Source organism: Mustelus asterias, chromosome 4 (genome assembly GCF_964213995.1).
Source record: "Mustelus asterias chromosome 4, sMusAst1.hap1.1, whole genome shotgun sequence".
NCBI classification, from domain to species: Eukaryota; Metazoa; Chordata; class Chondrichthyes; order Carcharhiniformes; family Triakidae; genus Mustelus; species Mustelus asterias.
Window position 1 is genome coordinate 479066 of NC_135804.1, and position 19959 is coordinate 499024.

Below are 19959 nucleotides of genomic sequence, written 5' to 3' on the forward strand. Positions count from 1 at the left end.
AAAAAGGGGCGGCATGAACAAGATAGGCCGAAGGGCCTGTTTCCATGCTGTAAACCTCTATGACTCTACGAGATGGAAAGGCAACTCTGCTGTTTGCCCACTCAACTCTACACTGACCATGATATAACCTTTTAATGGTGTATTGTCCTGTGTGTGTCCTTCAGATCACGTCAACTGGTTTTAAAGAAAGATGCTTCAGCTTTTCATGGAATCCCTACAGTGCAGAAGGAGGCCATTCGGGCCATCAAGTCTGCACCAACCACAATCTACCCAGGCCCCACCCCCTTAACCCCATGCATTTACCCTGCTAGTCCCCCTGACACTATGGGGCAATTTAGCATGGTCAATCTACCTAATCTTTGGACTGTGGGAGGAAACTGGGGCACCTGGCAGAAACCCATGCAGGCACAGGGAGAATGCGCAAACTCCACACAGACAGTGACCCAAGCTGGGAATTGAACCCAGGTCCCTGGTGTTGTGAAGCAGCAGTGCTAACCACTGTGCCACCATGCCACACTTCTGTTGGTATGTAGTTTCAGGAATTAAAGATACAGCAGAACCAGTATCAAACTCCATCCCAATAGATTGTCCACTTAACTTTAGAATTACCTAAATATCTGTGATTCGTCTCATATGGTTAAGATCTTCACTTGGAGCTCTTCATCAAATTTCTGGACACTTCTTCTTTACTTCCGTGTTGTGAATTCTATTTGTAGAATGCAACTGTTCTTTTCTTATTGAAGGTACCCAGTTACTTCTTTTCAATGTTCTTCTCAGGGGAATTTGGTCTAGCCCAACAAGTTTTTGCAATGTGACCCATTTTGCCACAATTCTTACATTGACTATTCTTGCTCCAGTATTCACTTGCTGAATGGCCCATCTTGTGACATGCTTGTTGCTGCTTTGACTTCTCCCAACTTGTGGATCTTCATTCCAGCCAGTTCCACTGACACAGATTTCTACTGCTGTCTTTAAAGTCAAAGCATGTTCAGTAAGAAATCTTCTTTGGATAGCCTCATTTTGGAGACCACAAAGTGGAAGATCTCAAAGAGTATCGTTAACGATTCGCCAAACTCACAATGTTATGCCAGGGTTAAGGTTGCCACAAACTGAGCACCTTCCACTTGATTCCTTTGGTGGAACCTGAACTGTTCCGCGATGATTAGTGGCTCTGCAGAGTGATGCTCTTCAAGGATCTTTGTCAAGTCATCATAAGTTTTGGTTCCTGGCTTTTCTGAATGAGCCAAGCTCTGGAAATGAAGGTTTCACTTCCTATTGTACTGAGTAAAATTGGTATGAGCAACTGGTTTTCAAATTTATCTGCTTGTACAAAGTACTGAAAATGTTCTCCATTGGAACACAGTAATTTACTTTCTTCATCGAAACGCCCCATGGATCCTAATCGACCCACCATTTCTCGTATAGGCACTAGTGACTCGAGACTGCTCCATATATTTTGTTTTACTGTCTTCCCAGATTCCCCCTTTTACCCTGGAGACTGTTGACTTGATGTTTTTTTTTGAATAGCCCCAACGTACAGCAAAGCATTCCTTCTGTTCAAATATGCTTGGAATCTCACCCTTCTCTGATCGGAAAAAGAAAACACTCGTTTAAAACCACACGGAGCTTTTTTCCTTACTTGGAATTCTTTCTGGCACTTCAATCTGTAACCCTGCTGTTGATTTTGCCCAGCCTTCTAATATTCAAAATGTGAGGACCCACAGTACTGTTTTTCTACTTGGGACCTTTTTTCAATGTTCTCGATGAAAGAAAATCCTGGCTCATCACCAATCATCTTTTTGAAAAGTCCCAACTATGTTAGAGGTTGTGGTTTCAAATAAAGTGCTACATTCTGACAGATTTCAGCCTTATTAACTTCTTCTTCTTCTGAATAAGTTAGGTTTATTTGAATGTAGATTCAAAGTAACAACAGATTTATTCCAGGAGCTCTTGCCTGTACAGAGTACAAACTGAAACTATAACAAGAGCCTGTGCAACACCCTAATGACATCAGCACCAAAACATGTGACTGGCTCTTAAAGCAATCATGCCAATGACTTAAATATATGACTGGGTCATTAGTGAGGGGATGGGGGGGGCCAATGAGGTCAAAGAAAAGGTGTGACTTTCAGTGGCTCTCCCACTTCTCGATCCTGGATCCTCGACCAGGCACAAAATGCCTGTGAACGAGGGACCCACTGCCTTGAGGCTGCAGATAAATCCTTCAGGAGGCATGGAAAAGCCATAGAGTTTGGGAGAATCCCTGAACAACCACTAAATTCCATCGGGCCCAGGGGTAATTGGTTTTAAGTTGCTCATTAGTGAGTCTAATTGCCATCCTGCCACTAGCAATGGGTCCATCCCACTCCCAACTTAAATGAGTCACTTCTCCCAATGTTAGGAATCCAATGTGGGTACTGCCACCTGAATCTCCATGCTCATTCCAGAGGGTTCATCAAATCCAGCCCAGGGTCACACTCGACGCCAGGTCTTCCAGTTCTAGTGAAGTGTCTATCACTGAGAAATCCTGCTGTCTTTTCCCTATACAGAGTTCTCATTACATAGAATGGCTGTGTGTTTGCAGCATCTTTAGTTTATAGTTAATTCTATCACAGCTGCTCCATGATCAGTGAAAGGAATACTAATTTCATTTGGAATTCAGCTCCCAGAAGTGAAAGGCCAGTTTTCAACCAATCCCACAATCAGATAGGAAATGCCTCATTCAATCGACGATGCAGGTTAAGTGGATTGGCCGTATAGTATGGTGCCGCATGCGGTTAGATTGGGGTAGGCTAAAGTGCTACATTCTAACAGACTGCAGCCATTCTTCTGAATCAGTTAGGTTTATTTGAGTGCTGAGCTTTAGCGCATGTGAATCCTACAGAATCAGACTGGAGAGACTGCAGATGTGAGTTTAACTGTGTTGCTCATTACTGAGTCTTTAGGAGTTCCATTACTAATGGTCTGTGACAAAGGGCTGTCATTCCACAGTCCTTCCTCTTGGGAAGTAATTAAACACACCAGCCTGCACAATATTGAAAATCATTTGCTTCTTCAGGACCTTAGCTATTCTCGATAATTACCATGCACAATGCTGCTCGCCATTTGAACCAACTGAAAATTACCTACAGAACAAGCTGTGAATACAAGATTAAATCACCTAAACTTAGCATAAGTCATTTTAGCTCTAATTTTATCATGTTAGGCTTCAATAATCGCTCAGGGTCAGCATTAGAGGGGAATTTAAAAACATGTGGGGGCGATTCTCCCAGCCCGCTGCGCTGGCCCCCAGAGAGATGGTGATGAGGTAGAGCGAGGCAACAGGAGCGTAGGTGTGAAACCTAATGTTGCGTTTCCCCATGATATCAAGGATAGATCCTCGGGGGACTCGCGAGGTAATGGTGCCGAGGAATGGTGCCCTGGCATCCACACATACATTTACAAATCAAATCCAAGGTGATGCAAGTGTATAAAATTAATACATCACACTCTCCAGAATCCCACAGGTTCATCCCTCACACAAACTTTCAATTCTCACCTTTCTTGTACTGAGAATACAGACAGTTCTGCCTTTGGCTCCTGGTTCACAGGAACCTGAGTGAACCTTAACCCCATGGCCCTAGCCTTGGTGGGGAGACTCTTTGTGAGCATGAGACAGCCTTGCTAAATGACAGCATGATCCATGCTTTTCTTAAGCCTCAGTACAAGTAATAAATGTTAATGAACATTGCTGGGTCCCAACAGGATGAGTTTCTTCTCACATGCCTTTGTGAAGTTAGATAGCATTGTACATGGAGCTCAGTTGGTGCCTATATGTCAGAAGGAAAACTAAAATCAATCAAAAGGAGAATGCATTGAGGATGTGGGGAATTGAGATTGCTTACAAAGTTCTGCCCCCTCTTTTCTTGCAGTTATTTGGTCTCTGAGCAGAGAAACTGCGAACAATGGTAAAGGTTTTTTTTTCTTACATGGTAATAGCAAAGCCCCATCAACAGCAATTAGTGCAGAATTCCCATAGAGACTATACCACTGATAAAAAACGGGACTGAAGACTCTTCTGTACAGTTTTATCCTGTGAGTAACTGAGCCATTTACACAGCATCTAGAAGGTAACAAAAATGTCCAAATGTATTCCACAAACAAAGGCAGGAGAGGAGGAGTCAGGAAAGATTAAAAATTTGGTCAGAGATGTTTTTGAGAAGGATCCCTAAAGAGAAAAGCAATGATGAGAGATGCAGAAAAGTGTAATGTAGTGCGAGAATCATCGAAGCCTTACAGCGCAGAAGGCAGCCATTTGGCCCATCGAGTCTGCAGCAACTCTCCAACAGAGCATCTTACCCAGGCCCACCATCCCATCCTATCCCCATAACCCCATGCATTCACCCCACTAATCCCCCTAATCTTTGAACACTGAGGGGTAATTTACCATGGGTAATCCACCTAACCTGCACATCTTTGGAGGAAACCGGTGCACCTGGAGGAAACCCACCCAGACATGGAGAGGACGTGCAGATTCCACACAGTCACCCGAGGCCGAAATGGAACCATGAACCATTGTGCTACCGTGTCGCCCTTCTGAGGAAGACAAGTTGATGTGGAGGTTCAGCCATGATCTTATTGAATGGTGTTTCAGAGGAGCAATAGTCCACTGCTGCTCCAATCATGTTATTTCACAGAGAGTCCTCGAGTGTAGGACCGAGGCAGCTGAAAGCTTTGCCAATGTAAAGAAAGTGAAGGAATGCTCAAAAGTCCAGAGAAAAAGGATTGGTGGATTCAGATGGTCTGGAGGAGACTACAGAGAAGCTATGGAAAGATTTAGGGTCAGGCCATTAAATTTACTGCTTTGGGGGCAAGGGAGCTAATGTAGGTCAGTGAGAATACGACAGATAAAAGTGATGGGTGAGCAGGACTAAGTGAGAACCTGGAAAAGAGCAGCAGACATTTGGACATGTCAGATTTTATGCTGTTTGTACAATCAAGTTTAGAAATAACAAAGTAATGGTTAGTGGACATAACGGCAGAGGTGCTGAGGTAAAGGACCATAAGACATAGGAGCAGAAGTAGGCCATTTGGCCCATCGGGTCAGCTCCTCCATTTAATTAGATCATTACTGATCTGCTGTAATAATAGAATAAAATAGAATCTCTATAATACAGAAGGAGGCCATTTGGCCCATCGAGCCTGCACCAACAGCAATCCCACCCAGGCCCCATCCCCGTAACCCCACGTATTTACTTTGCTAATCCCCTTGACACCAAGTATCAATTTAGCATGGCCAATCAACCTAACCCAAACATCTTTGGACTGTGGGAGGAAACTGGAGCATCTGGAGGAAACTCATGCAGACATGAGGAGAATGTGCAGACTACACACAGACAGACCCGAGGTCAGAATTGAACCTGGATCCCTGGCCCTGTGAGGCAGCAGTACTAATCACTGTGCCATCATGCCACCCCAATAATTCTCAATTCCACTTGCTAACCTTATCCTCATAACCCTCTATTCCCATACTGATTAAGCATGTCTATCTCAGCCTTGAACATATTGAATGACCCAACCTCTACAGCCCTCTGCAGTAAAGAATTTCATAGATTCACTCCCTTCTGAGTGAATTAGGTAGTGAAACACTCATCCTACCTCCCTTCTGAAATTCCTCCTTATCTCTGTCTAAAAAGGGCAACCCCTTATTCTGAGACTATACCCTCTAGTCCTGGACTCTCCGTCAAGGGGAAACAACCTTAGCCTCTACCCTGTCAAGGCCTCTTATTACGCTCCCAGGTGATGTTATAATTGGATAGGAAGATCCCAGAATGGAACTCTGGCTCAAAAAACCTTTTACATTTTTTTATAAAACATGGAGGAACAGAGTTACAGGGCCTTTTTTTTTAATGCAATCCTTACAGTACAGAAGAGACCATTCGGCCCATCGTGTCTGCACCGACTCTCTGAAAGAGCATCTTACCCAGGCCCACCCCTTTCCTGTGCCCTGTGCATTTAGCATGGCTAATCCACCTAATCTACACATCTTTGGACCATGGGAGGAAACTGGAGCACCCGAAGGAAACCCACGCAGACACGGGGAGAGCATGCAAACTCCGCACTGTCAGCCACCCAAGGCCAGAATTGAACCCAGGTCCCTGGTGCTGTGAAGCAGCAGTGTTAACCACCGTGCCACCCTTGTTGTCTTAACAGGAAAACAACATTTATTAAGCATAAAAAATTGGATGATATAATACGCCTTTTCACCCCCTCCTCCCCCTTAGCTAAACAAATACACAGATTTTGAGATTAACACGGATTACTAAATATATTTTAAGATGCAAAGGTCTCTGTAACACACTGTTGCTTTAAGCACACAGATTGGCTGTGGTCAAATACACATACTCTGCTCTGAACTCATATTAGTATCTGGATTTCGCCTCAGAACCCCCCCCCCCCAGATGATTGTCACGAGTTTACAAACTCCACTCCCAAAAACAGGCTTTAAAATCCTGTCACAATAACACTTTCCCTAGTGGTTACAATCCAAAAACCAGTCCAGGTTTTCAAAATGACACTTTTAAGCAAAGCTTCCACTCCACTTTTAACAATGAATCCAGTCGAGGATTTTACAACACCCTCTTTAGGATTTCTTTGTCTTGACTACTGTACTAACTGTTCACAATTGCTTCAACTCTCGATTCCCTTCAAATGTTTCATTTATCTCTGAACTCTGCTGTCCCACTAAATCTGGTTACTGTAATGGCCTATTTAACTCAGAATATTTTGTTTACTCTGTCTTCAATTCTTCTGAACAATCCTGGGTCTCTGTTCTCTGAACTTCAGTCACCTTGAGAAATTCTCTCTGTTCCAAATCCCTGATTATCTGCACAGTAACTGGTACACTAGGAAGCCTGCCTTTTTGTAGCTCCTGTCCTGTCCAGTCTTCTGGCAGAGTTGACAGATGTTCATTCCCCAATGTCCTGTCTCCAACTGCAATGCTAAAACTAAAACGTAAAAGCTTTTTTATCTTACAAGGGCCTCCAGTTGCCAAGCAACACTCGCATACCTCTGCTGGCCTATTTATTTTTCACACCATAGTCCTCTCTGAGCACAATAGAAACACAGTTGGAACTTAACGAACCACAACACATACAAACACCTTTGTCCAGCACGACTCAAACTATATTTTACCGTTCCAAGCATAGAAACATTAAACACATTTAAAACTACACCTTATATCAAATGTTTACCAATACAAATATAAATCCCTTAAAACTACCTTTATTTTCCTAACATCCTCAGAATCCTATCTATCTCAATAAGGTGACCTTGCATTCTTCAAAACTCCAAAGAGTACGGGCCCAACCTACTCAACATCTCCTCATAAGAAAACACGTCCATACATGAAATGAACCTCATGAACGTTCTCTGGACTGTCTTCAACACCAGTATATCTTCACAGAACGACAGAGTGCAGAAGAGACCCTTCAGTCCATCGAGACTGAAGGGTGGATCAGTAAATTTGCTGATGACACCAAGATTGGTGGAGTAGTGGATGAGGTGGAGGGCTGTTGTAGGCTGCAAAGAGACATAGATAGGATGCAAAGCTGGGCTGAAAAATGGCAAATGGAGTTTAACCCTGATAAATGTGAGGTGATTCATTTTGGTAGGACTAATTTAAATGTGGATTACAGGGTCAAAGGTAGGGTTCTGAAGACTGTGGAGGAACAGAGAGATCTTGGGGTCCATATCCACAGATCTCTAAAGGATGCCACTCAAGTGGATAGAGCTGTGAAGAAGGCCTATAGTGTGTTAGCTTTTATTAACAGGGGGTTGGAGTTTAAGAGCCGTGGGGTTATGCTGCAACTGTACAGGACCTTGGTGAGACCACATTTGGAATATTGTGTCCAGTTCTGGTCACCTCATTATAAGAAGGATGAGGAAGCGCTGGAAAGAGTGCAGAGGAGATTTACCAGGATGCTGCCTGGTTTGGAGGGTAGGTCATATGAGGAAAGGTTGAGGGAGCTAGGGCTGTTCTCTCTGGAGCGGAGGAGGCTGAGGGGAGACTTAATAGAGGTTTATAAAATGATGAAGGGGATAGATAGAGTGAACATTCAAAGACTATTTCCTCGGGTACAAGGGGGCATAACTATAGGGTTCGTGGTAGGAGATATAGGAAGGATATCAGAGGTAGGTTCTTTATGCAGAGAGTGGTTGGGGTGTGGAATGGACTGCCTGCAGTGATAGTGGAGTCAGACACTTTAGGAACATTTAAGCGGTTATTGGATAGGCACATGGAGCTCACCAGGATGATAGGGAGTGGGATAGCTTGATCTTGGTTTCAGATAAAGCTCGGCACAACATCGTGGGCCGAAGGGCCTGTTCTGTGCTGTACTGTTCTATGTTCTATGAGTCTACACCAGCTCATGAGAAACACCCATCCTAACTACCTAATCTCATTTATCAGCACTTGGCCCATAGCCTTGAATATTATGATGTGCCAAGTGCTCATCCAGGTACTTTTTAAAGGATGTGAGGCAACCTGCCTCCATAAGAACTAGGAGCAGGAGTAGGCTATCTGGCCCCTTGAGCCTGCTCTGCCACTCAATAAGATCATGGCTGATCTTTTCATGGACTCAGCTCCACTTACCCGCCCGCTCACCATAACCCTTAATTCGTTTACTGTTCAAAAATTTATCTATCCTTGCCTTAAAAACATTTAATGAGGTAGCCTCAACTGCTTCACTGGGCAGGGAATTCCACAGATTCACAATCCTTTGTGTGAAGAAGTTCCTCCTCAACTCAGTCCTAAATCTGCTTCCCCTTATTTTGAGGCCATGCCCCCTTCCAGGCAGCGCATTCCAAACCGTCACCACTCTCTGGATAAAAAAGATTTTCCTCACATCCTCCTTAAACCTTCTTCCCCTCACCTTGAACTTGTGTTCCCTGTGGTCTGTAGTTTACTGTCTTATCTCTACAACCCTTCTTACGTAGCAGAGCCACATTAGCTGTTCTCCAGTCCTCTGGCACCTCACCCACGGCCAGAGAGGAATGAAAAATCTGAGAGTGAGAGCCCCTGCAATCTCCTTCTTAACCTCCCAGCAGCCTGGGGCACAATTCATCTGGACCTGGCGATTTATCCACTTCAAAGCCTGCCAACACCTCCAATACCTTGTCACTCCCTATGTCAATTTGCTCAAGAACTTCCCAGTCTCCTGAATTCCATACCTTCATCCTCATTCACTTGGGTGAAGACGGATGTGAAGTATTCGTTCAACATTCTACCCATGTCCTCTGGATCCACAGTAAGAAGTTTAACAACACCAGGTTAAAGTCCAACAGGTTTATTTGGCAGCAAAAGCCACACAAGCTTTCGAGGCTCTAAGCCCCTTCTTCAGGTGAGTGGGAATTCTGTTCACAAACAGAACTTATAAAGACACAGACTCAATTTACATGAATAATGGTTGGGATCCACACATAGATTAGTCTCTTGATCCCTAATTGACTCTATTCTTTCCTTAGATAAAGGGGATCAAAACTGTTCACAATATTCCAGGTGTGGTCTAATTAGTGCCTTCTATAGTTTTAGCAAGACCTCCCTATTTTTTAACTCCATTCCCTTTGAAATAAAGGCCAGCATTGCATTTGCCTTCCCTATTACCTGCTGAACTTGCACGCTAATTTTTTGTGAGGTAGGCAAGAGAGGGGGTGGTCCCTGATCAGGGATAGTGTCACAGCTGTAGAGAAGGTGTATGCTGTGGAAGGATTGTCTACAGAGTCTCTGTGGGTGGAAGTTCGGAGTGGGAAGGGGTCGATCACTTTGCTGGGAGTTTTCTATAGGGCGCCCAATAGTAACAGGGAGGTGGAGGAGCAGATAGGGAAACAGATCCTGGAGAGTTGCAATAATAGCAGAGTTGTTGTGATGGGAAACTTTAATTCCCCAAACACAGATTGGAATATCCCTAGGGTAAGGGGATTGAAATCATAGAAATCATAGAAACCCGACAGTGCAGGAGGCCATTCGGCCCATCGAGTCTGCACCGACCACAATTCCACCCAGGCCCTACCCCCACATATTTACCACTAATCCCTCTAACCTACGCATCTCAGGACTCTAAGGGGCAATTTTTAACCTGGCCAATCAACCTAACCTGCACATCTTTGGACTGTGGGAGGAAACCGGAGCACCCGGAGGAAACCCACGCAGACACGAGGAGAATGTGCAAACTCCACACAGACAGTGACCCGAGCCGGGATTCGAACCCGGGACCATGGATCTATGAAGCAGCAGTGCTGACCACTGTGCTACCGTGCCGCCCCAGTGCCGATTGGATGGGGAGGAGTTCGTTAGGTGTGTTCAGGAGGGTTTCCTGACACAGCATGTGGACAAGCCTACAAGAGGAGAGGCTGTACTTGATCTGATACTGACCAATGAACCTGGACAGGTGTCAGATCTCTCAGTGGGAGAGCATCTTGGGGATAGCGATCATAACTCTATCTCCTTTCTGCTTGCATTGGAAAAAGAGAGGATCAGGCAAGCTAGGAAAGTGTTTATATGGAGTAAGGGGAAATATGAAGACATAAGGAGGCAAATTAGAGGAGTAAATTGGAAGGAGGTATTCTTGGGGAAATGTACTGAAGAGAGGTGGCAGTTTTTCAAGGAATGTCTGTCTAGAGTTCTACAGGACAACGTTCCAAGCAGACAGGGAGGAGTTGGTAGGTTAAAGGAACCGTGGTGCACGAAAGCTGTGCGGGACCAAGTCGAGAAGAAAATGAAAGCGTACAAAAGGTTCAGAGAGCTTGGTGAAGATAGGGATCTAGATGCGTATACGGCTTGTAGGAAGGGACTAAAGAAGGAAATTAGGAGAGCCAGAAGGGGTCACGAAAAGGCCTTGGCACGTAGGATTAAGGAAAACCCAAAGGCGTTCTATAAATATGTGAAGAGTAAAAGGATGAGACGTGAAGGAATAGGGCCTATAAAAGGTGAAGGCGGGAAAATCTGTACGGAACCAGTAGAAATGGCAGAGGTGCTTAATGAGTATCTTGCCTCGGTTTTCACAGAGGAGAAGGACCTGGGTGGATGTACTGCGGGCTTGCGGTGGACTGAAAAGATTGAGTATGTGGACTTTAACAAAGAGGTTGTGCTGGAATCTTTGAATGGCATCAAGATAGATAAGTCGCCAGGTCCGGATGGGATGTACCCCAGGTTACTGTGGGAGGCGAGGGAAGAGATTGCAGAGCCTCTGGCGATGATCTTTGCGTCATCGATGGAGACGGGAGAGGTGCCGGAGGATTGGAGGATTGCGGATGTGGTTCCTATTTTTAAGAAGGGGAATAGGGATAGCCCAGGAAATTACCGACCGGTGACTCTAACCTCAGTGGTTGGTAAGCTGATGGAGAAGATCCTGAGGGACAAGATTTATGAGCATTTAGAGAGGTTTAGTATGCTCAAGAATACTCAGCATGGCTTTGTCAAAGGCAGATCGTGCCTTACGAGCCTGGTGGAGTTCTTCGAAAATGTGACTAAACACATTGACGAAGGGAAAGCGGTAGATGTGGTTTATATGGATTTTAGCAAGGCGTTCGATAAGGTCATAGAACATAGAACAGTACAGCACAGAACAGGCCCTTCGGCCCACGATGTTGTGCCGAGCTTTATCTGAAACCAAGATCAAGCTATCCCACTCCCTATCATCCTGGTGTGCTCCATGTGCCTATCCAATAACCGCTTAAATGTTTCTAAAGTGTCTGACTCCACTATCACTGCAGGCAGTCCATTCCACACCCCAACCACTCTCTGCGTAAAGAACCTACCTCTGATATCCGTCCTGTATCTCCCACCACGAACCCTATAGTTATGCCCCCTTGTAATAGCTCCATCCACCCGAGGAAATAGTCTTTGAACGTTCACTCTATCTATCCCCTTCATCATTTTATACACCTCTATTAAGTCTCCCCTCAGCCTCCTCCGCTCCAGAGAGAATAGCCCTAGCTCCCTCAACCTTTCCTCATATGACCTACCCTCCAAACCAGGCAGCATCCTGGTAAATCTCCTCTGCACTCCTTCCAGCGCTTCCACATCCTTCCTATAGTGAGGTGACCAGAACTGCACACAATATTCCAAATGTGGTCTCACCAAGGTCCTGTACAGTTGCAGCATAACCCCACGGCTCTTAAACTCCAACCCCCTGTTAATAAAAGCTAACACACTACAGGCCTTCTTCACAGCTCTATCCACTTGAGTGGCAACCTTTAGAGATCTGTGGATATGGACCCCAAGATCTCTCTGTTCCTCCACAGTCTTCAGAACCCTACCTTTGACCCTGTAATCCACATTTAAATTAGTCCTACCAAAATGAATCACCTCACATTTATCAGGGTTAAACTCCATTTGCCATTTTTCAGCCCAGCTTTGCATCCTATCTATGTCTCTTTGCAGCCTACAACAGCCCTCCACCTCATCCACTACTCCACCAATCTTGGTGTCATCAGCAAATTTACTGATCCACCCTTCAGCCCCCTCCTCTAAGTCATTAATAAAAATCACAAAGGTCCCCCATGCAAGGCTTCTCGAACAAGTGAGAGGGCATGGGATCCAAGGTGCTGCTGCCCTGTGGATTCAGAACTGGCTTGCCCAAAGGATTCTGTAGGATGAGCATTCTAATCAGTATTCTGCAACTTGATTTTGTGTCTGTTTGCACTGTTTGAGAGCATATTTTCACTCCATCTGACGAAAGAGCAGTGCTCCGAAAGCTTATGGTATTTGCTACCAAATAAACCTGTTGGACTTTAACCTGGTGTTGTGAGACTTCTTACGTTGCCCAAAGGAGGCAGAGAGTGTGTATAGATGGGTCTTTTTCTAAATGGAGGTCGGTCACCAGTGGTGTGCCCCAGGGATCTGTTCTGGGACCCTTGCTGTTTGTCATTTTCATAAATGACCTGGATGAGGAAGTGGAGGGATGGGTTGGTAACTTTGCCGACGACACGAAGGTTGGTGGGGTTGTGGATAGTCTGAAGGGATGCCAGAAGTTACAGAGGGACATAGATAGGATGCAAGACTGGGCGGACAAGTGGCAGATGGACTTCAACCCAGATAAATGCATAGTGGTCCATTTTGACAGGTCAAATGGGATGAAGGAGTACAATATAAAGGGAAAGACTCTTAGTACTGTGGAGGATCAGAAGGACCTTGGGGTCCGGGTCCATAGGACTCTAAAATTGGCCCCGCAGGTGGAGGAGGTGGTTAAGAAGGCGTATGGTGTGCTGGCCTTTATCAATCGAGGGATTGAGTTTAGGAGTCCGGGGATAATGATGCAGCTATATAAGACCCTCGTCAGACCCCACTTGGAGTACTGTGCTCAGTTCTGGTCGCCTCATTACAGGAAGGACGTGGAAAAGATTGAAAGGGTGCAGAGGAGATTTACAAGGATGTTGCCTGGATTGAGTGGCATGCCTTATGAGGATAGGCTGAAGGAGCTCGGTCTTTTCTCCTTGGAGAGACGTAGGATGAGAGGAGACCTAATGGAGGTGCTTAAGATGTTGAGAGGCATAGATCGGGTGGACTCTCAGAGGCTTTTTCCCAGGGTGGAAATGGCTGCTACGAGAGGACACGGGTTTAAGGTGCTGGGGGGTAGGTACAGGGGAAATGTTAGGGGGAAGTTTTTCACACAGAAGGTGGTGGACGAGAGGAATCGGCTGCCGTCAGTGGTGGTGGAGGCAAACTCAATAGGGTCTTTTAAGAGACTCCTGGATGAGTACATGGGACTTAATAGGATGGAGGGTTATAGGTAGGCCTAAAAGGTAGGGATATGTTCGGCACAACTTGTGGGGCTGAAGGGCCTGTTTTGTACTGTAGTTTTTCTATCTTTCGATGCACAAGGATTCCCAAATCCCTCTGTACTGCAGCTTTCTGCAGTCTTTCTCCATTTAAATAAAATTTAGTTCCTTCATTCTTCCTACCAAAGTGTCTCACTTCATATTTTCCTACATTATATTGCATCTGCCGAGTTTTTGCCCACGAGCTTAACCTGTCTATATCCCTCTGTAGACTCTTTGTATGATCCTTACCACTTGCCTTTCCATCTATTTTTGTGTCATTCGTACACTTGACAATTCTACATTCACTTCCCTCATCCAAGTCATTAATATATATGTAAATAATTGTGGCCTCAATACTGATTCCTTTGATACCCCACTAGTTACAGCTTGCCATCCTAAAAATTCCACTCTTAACCCAATTCTTCTGTTAGTTAGCCAATCTTCCATCCATGGCAATAATAGGCTTTTACTTTATGAAGTAACCTTTTGTGTGGTACGCTATTGAATGCTTTTTACAAATCCAAGTATATTACATCTACTGGTTCACCTTTATCCTCCTTGTTACCATGTCAAAGAATTCTAATAAATTTGTTGGGGAGGATTTCCCCTTCATGAAGCCGTGCTGATTCTGCTTGATTACATTATGCATTTTTAAATGCTCTGCTATTACATCCTTTATAATGGACTTTAACATTTTCCCAATGACAGAAGTTAAGCTAACTGGCCTATAGATACTTGTTTTTTGTCTCTTTCCTTTTTTGAATAAAGTTGTGACTTGACAGTTTTCCAATAGTCCAGTCCTGTTGCAGAATTTAAGAATTCTTTGAAGATTACTACCATCTAATATCTCAGTAGCTACTTCCTTTAATATCCTGGGATGCAACCCACAGGTCCAGGTGATTTATCGGCCTTTAAACCCATTAATTTCTCCAGTTTTTTTTTCTAGTAATGATTATTGTATTTATTTCCTCTCCTTTCTGCCCCTTTTGGTATTTTTGGAATGTTATTAGTGTCTTCCACCGTGAAGACTGATGCAAAGTATTTGTTTAACTTCTCTGCCATTTCCTGGTTCCCCATTATTATTTCCCCAGTCTCATTCTCCAAGAGGCCTCCATTCACTTTGGCCTCTCTCTTCCTTCCATTATTATATACTTGCTAGTTTACCGTCATAATTTATCTCTTCCTCTTTATGTTTTTGGTCCTCTTTTGTTGGATTTTAAAACTTTCCCAATCCTCTGGCTTACCACTAGTCTAGCCACATTTTCTTTCCGTTTAATAGTACCCTTAACTTCTGTGGTTAGAACCATAGAAAATTACAGCTCAGAAACAGGCCTTTTGGCCCTTCTTGTCTGTGCCGAACCATTTTTTGCCTAGTCCCACTGACCTGCACTTGGACCATATCCCTCCACACCCCTCTCATCCATGAACCCGTCCAAGTTTTTCTTAAATGTTAAAAGTGACCCCGCATTTACCACTTTATCCAGCAGCTCATTCCACACTCCCACCACTCTATGCGCGAAGAAGCCCCCCCCTAATATTCCCTTTAAACTTTTCTCCTTTCACCCTTAACCCATGCCCTCTGGTTTTTTTCTCCCCTAGCCTCAGCGGAAAAAGCCTGCTTGCATTCACTCTATCTATACCCATCAAAATCTTATACACCTCTATCAAATCTCCCCTCAATCTTCTACGCTCCAGGGAATAAAGTCCCAACCTATTCAATCTCTCTCTGTAACTCAGCTTCTCAAGTCCCGGCAACATCCTTGTGAACCTTCTCTGCACCCTTTCAACCTTATTTACATCCTTCCTGTAACTAGGTGACCAAAACTGTACACAATACTCCAAATTCGGCCTCACCAATGCCTTATATAACCTTACCATAACACTCCAACTTTTATACTCGATACTCCGATTTATAAAGGCCAATGTACCAAAGGCACTCTTTACGACCCTATCCACCTGTGACGTCACTTTTAGGGAATTCTGTACCTGTATTCCCAGATCCCTCTGTTCAACTGCACTCTTCAGACCATTTACCCTACACATTCTACTTTGGTTGACCATTGTTGATTTATTCCCTTCCTAGAATCCTTCTTCTTCACTGGGATAAATCTTTGTTGTGAATCATGAACTATTTTCAGAAATGTCTGCCATTCTGATCAACTGTCATTCTTGTTAAACTCCTTTCCCAGTCCACTCTGGCCAACTCTGTCCTCATTCCTATATAATTACCCTTATTTAAGTGTAGCACAGTTGGTTCAGACCCAATTTTCTCACACTCAAACTGAATCCTAAATTTTACCATGTTATGGTCACTGTTTCCTCGGGATCATTAACTCCGAGATTGTTTATTGAACCATGTTCATTACGCATGGCCAAATCCAAAATAGCCTGATCCCAGGTCGGATCCACAATATATTGCTCCAGGAAACTGTCCTCTGCCAATATGATTTTCCCAATCCACGTGACGATTAAAGTTATCCATGATTAGAGGGCTACATTTTTTACATGTTCTATCTCCAGATATATTTCTCCATCCTACAGTATAGTTACTGTTAGAGGGCCTATAAATTACTCCCACCAGTGCTTTCTTCCCCTTGTTGTTTCTTACCTCCACCCAGATAGAAACATACAAAATAAAGGCAGTAGGCCATTTCAGCCCTTCGAGCCTGCTCCGCTATTCATTTTACATAGAAACATAGAAGATAGGAGCAGGAGGAGGCCATTTGGCCCTTCGAGCCTGTTCCGCCATTCATTAAGATCATGACTGATCATCCAACTCAATAGCCTAATCCTGCTTTGTCCCATAATCTTTGATCCCATTCACCCCAAGTGCTATATCCAGCCGCCTCTTGAATACATATAATGTTTTGGCATTAACTGCTTCCTGTGGTAATGAATTCCACAGGCTCATCACTCTTCGGGTGAAGAAATGTCTCCTCACCTCCGTCCTAAATGGTCTACCCTGAATCCTCAGATTGTGACCCCTGGTTCTGGACTCACCCACCATCGAGAACATCCTCCCTGCATCTATCCTGTCTAGTCCACTTAGAATTTTATAAATCTCTACAAGATCCCCCCTCATTTGTCTGAACTCCAGCGAAAACAATCCTAACCTAGTCAATCTCTCCTCATACATCATTCCCGCCATCCCCGGAATCAGCCTGGTAAACCTTCGCTGCACTCCCTCGAGAGCAAGAACATCCTTCCTCAGAAAAGGAGACCAAAACTGCACACAATATTCTAGGTGTGGCCTCACGAAGACCCTGTATAATTGCAACAACACATCCCTGCTCCTGTACTCGAAACCTCTTGCATTGAAAGCCAACATAGCATTTGCCTTCTTTACCACCCCTGCTGCACCTGCATGCTTACCTTCAATGACTAGTGCAAACGGACACCATTTGATCAAGGCTGATCATCAAATTCAATATCCTGATCCCGCCTTCCCCCCCATATCCCTTATGGATTCTACGTCTTCTGATCCAAGATCCATTCTTGCCATCTAAGAGAATCTCTTGTTATACTCCACACCCCTCACTGTAACACATTGATGGATGCCTCAATCCTCACTGTGACACATATAGACTCCACACCCCTCACTGCAACAACCTGATATACTCCACACCCCTCACTGCAACATACTGATATACTCCATACCCCTCGCTGCAACATACTGATATACTCCACACCCCTCACTGCAACATACTGATATACTCCATACCCCTCACTGCAACAACCTGATATACTCCACACCCCTCACTACAACATACTGATATACTCCACACCCCTCACTGCAACAACCTGATATACTCCATACCCCTCACTGCAACATACTGATATACTCCACACCCCTCACTGCAACATACTGATATACTCCACACCCCTCACTGCAACATACTGATATACTCCACACCCCTCACTGCAACATACTGATATACTCCACACCTCTCACTGCAACATACTGATATACTCCAATACCCCTCACTGCAACATACTGATATACTCCACACCCCTCACTGCAACATACTGATATACTCCATACCCCTCACTGCAACATACTGATATACTCCACACCCCTCACTGCAACATACTGATATACTCCATACCCCTCACTGCAACATACTGATATACTCCATACCCCTCACTGCAACATACTGATATACTCCATACCCCTCACTGCAACATACTGATATACTCCATACCCCTCACTGCAACATACTGATATACTCCACACCTCTCACTGCAACATACTGATATACTCCATACCCCTCACTGCAACATACTGATATACTCCATACCCCTCACTGCAACATACTGATATACTCCACACCCCTCACTGCAACATACTGATATACTCCATACCCCTCACTGCAACATACTGATATACTCCATACCCCTCACTGCAACATACTGATATACTCCACACCCCTCACTGCAACATACTGATATACTCCATACCCCTCACTGCAACATACTGATATACTCCACACCCCTCACTGCAACATACTGATATACTCCATACCCCTCACTGCAACATACTGATATACTCCACACCCCTCACTGCAACATACTGATATACTCCATACCCCTCACTGCAACATACTGATATACTCCACACCCCTCACTGCAACATACTGATATACTCCATACCCCTCACTGCAACATACTGATATACTCCACACCCCTCACTGCAACATACTGATATACTCCATACCCCTCACTGCAACATACTGATATACTCCACACCCCTCACTGCAACATACTGATATACTCCAATACCCCTCACTGCAACATACTGATATACTCCACACCCCTCACTGCAACATACTGATATACTCCATACCCCTCACTGCAACATACTGATATACTCCACACCCCTCACTGCAACATACTGATATACTCCATACCCCTCACTGCAACATACTGATATACTCCACACCCCTCACTGCAACATACTGATATACTCCATACCCCTCACTGCAACATACTGATATACTCCACACCCCTCACTGCAACATACTGATATACTCCAATACCCCTCACTGCAACATACTGATATACTCCACACCCCTCACTGCAACATACTGATATACTCCATACCCCTCAGTGTAACACACACTGATCAATAAGTGATATGTTTATCTTCAGGTTGATGGAGATAAACATCAGACTCTTATTTCCATGCTGCGTCCCAGAGGATCCATTTCATTGGGACTGTGCAGTGGGAGGTTTGTACTGCAACACAGCTCTGCATAGTACCTGTCTTGAACCAGCCGTCCGATGTAAATGATTCCTTTGTTTCTTTTGTTCGATTCCAATATTCTCGAAATACTGAATGTCCTTTAACCAACAGTTCTCCTTCCTTGCCTTCCATTCCAGGTCTCACCTACCAACACAAACCTGTGTTACTTCAAGATGTACAAGATTCCACTCAAGATGTACACTCAGATAATGCAGTGTAGTAACTGATGTGGTAAAAGCCAGCATTCAATCACTGTGTGATGTATGGGTCATGTGTGACTATGTCATTGCTGAAAAGGAACTTTGAAATGCATGAAAGGAAATATCTATCTCAATAACACCATACCTTTTTATAGTGCCTTAAGATAGTAAGGCCCTTCAGGGGATCATTAGCAAATAACACTTGACACTGAGCTGCTTCTGGTGATATTTGGATAGATGAGCAAAAACCTGGTCAAAGAGGAAGGTTTCAGAGTGTCTTAAAGGAGGAGAGAGAGGCAGTGAGGTTTAGGGAGGAAATTCTAGAGCTTAGGTCATTTGCAGCTGAAGACACAGTTTTCAATATGTGGAATGATTAAACTCAGGCATGTAAAAAGGAACAGAAATGGAGGATTGAATCAGAGAATCCCTACAGTGCATAAGAGGCCATTTGGCCCATCAAATCTGCACCAACTCTCTGACAGAGTATCTTACTCAAGTCCTCTCCCCTGCCCTATCCCTGTAACCCCACACATTTGCCATCTGACCTACAGACCTTGGGACACTAAGGGGCAGGTTGCATGGCCAATCCACCTAAGCTGCGCATCTTTGGGTTATGGGAGGAAACCGGAGCACCAACAGGACAGACATGGGGAAAATGTGGAAACTCCACACAGACAGTCACCCAAGGCCTGAATTGAACCCGGGTCCCTTGCAAGA

General features: G+C 44.5%; 1 protein-coding gene across 4 annotated transcripts in view; it reads right to left on the reverse strand.

The window, feature by feature from the left end:
- acsf3 (acyl-CoA synthetase family member 3) overlaps nucleotides 1–19959 on the reverse strand; it is an 84560-nt gene that overhangs the window by 27656 nt on the left and 36945 nt on the right. For 3 of the 4 annotated variants that reach the window (XM_078212081.1, XM_078212082.1, XM_078212083.1), the window contains one exon: nucleotides 19060–19186. The exons of the other annotated variant lie outside the window; for it this stretch is intronic. In XM_078212081.1, coding sequence (XP_078068207.1) covers nucleotides 19060–19186 — 127 coding nt within the window. The remainder of the gene's footprint in view (nucleotides 1–19059; nucleotides 19187–19959) is intronic. 4 annotated transcript variants of the gene reach the window in all.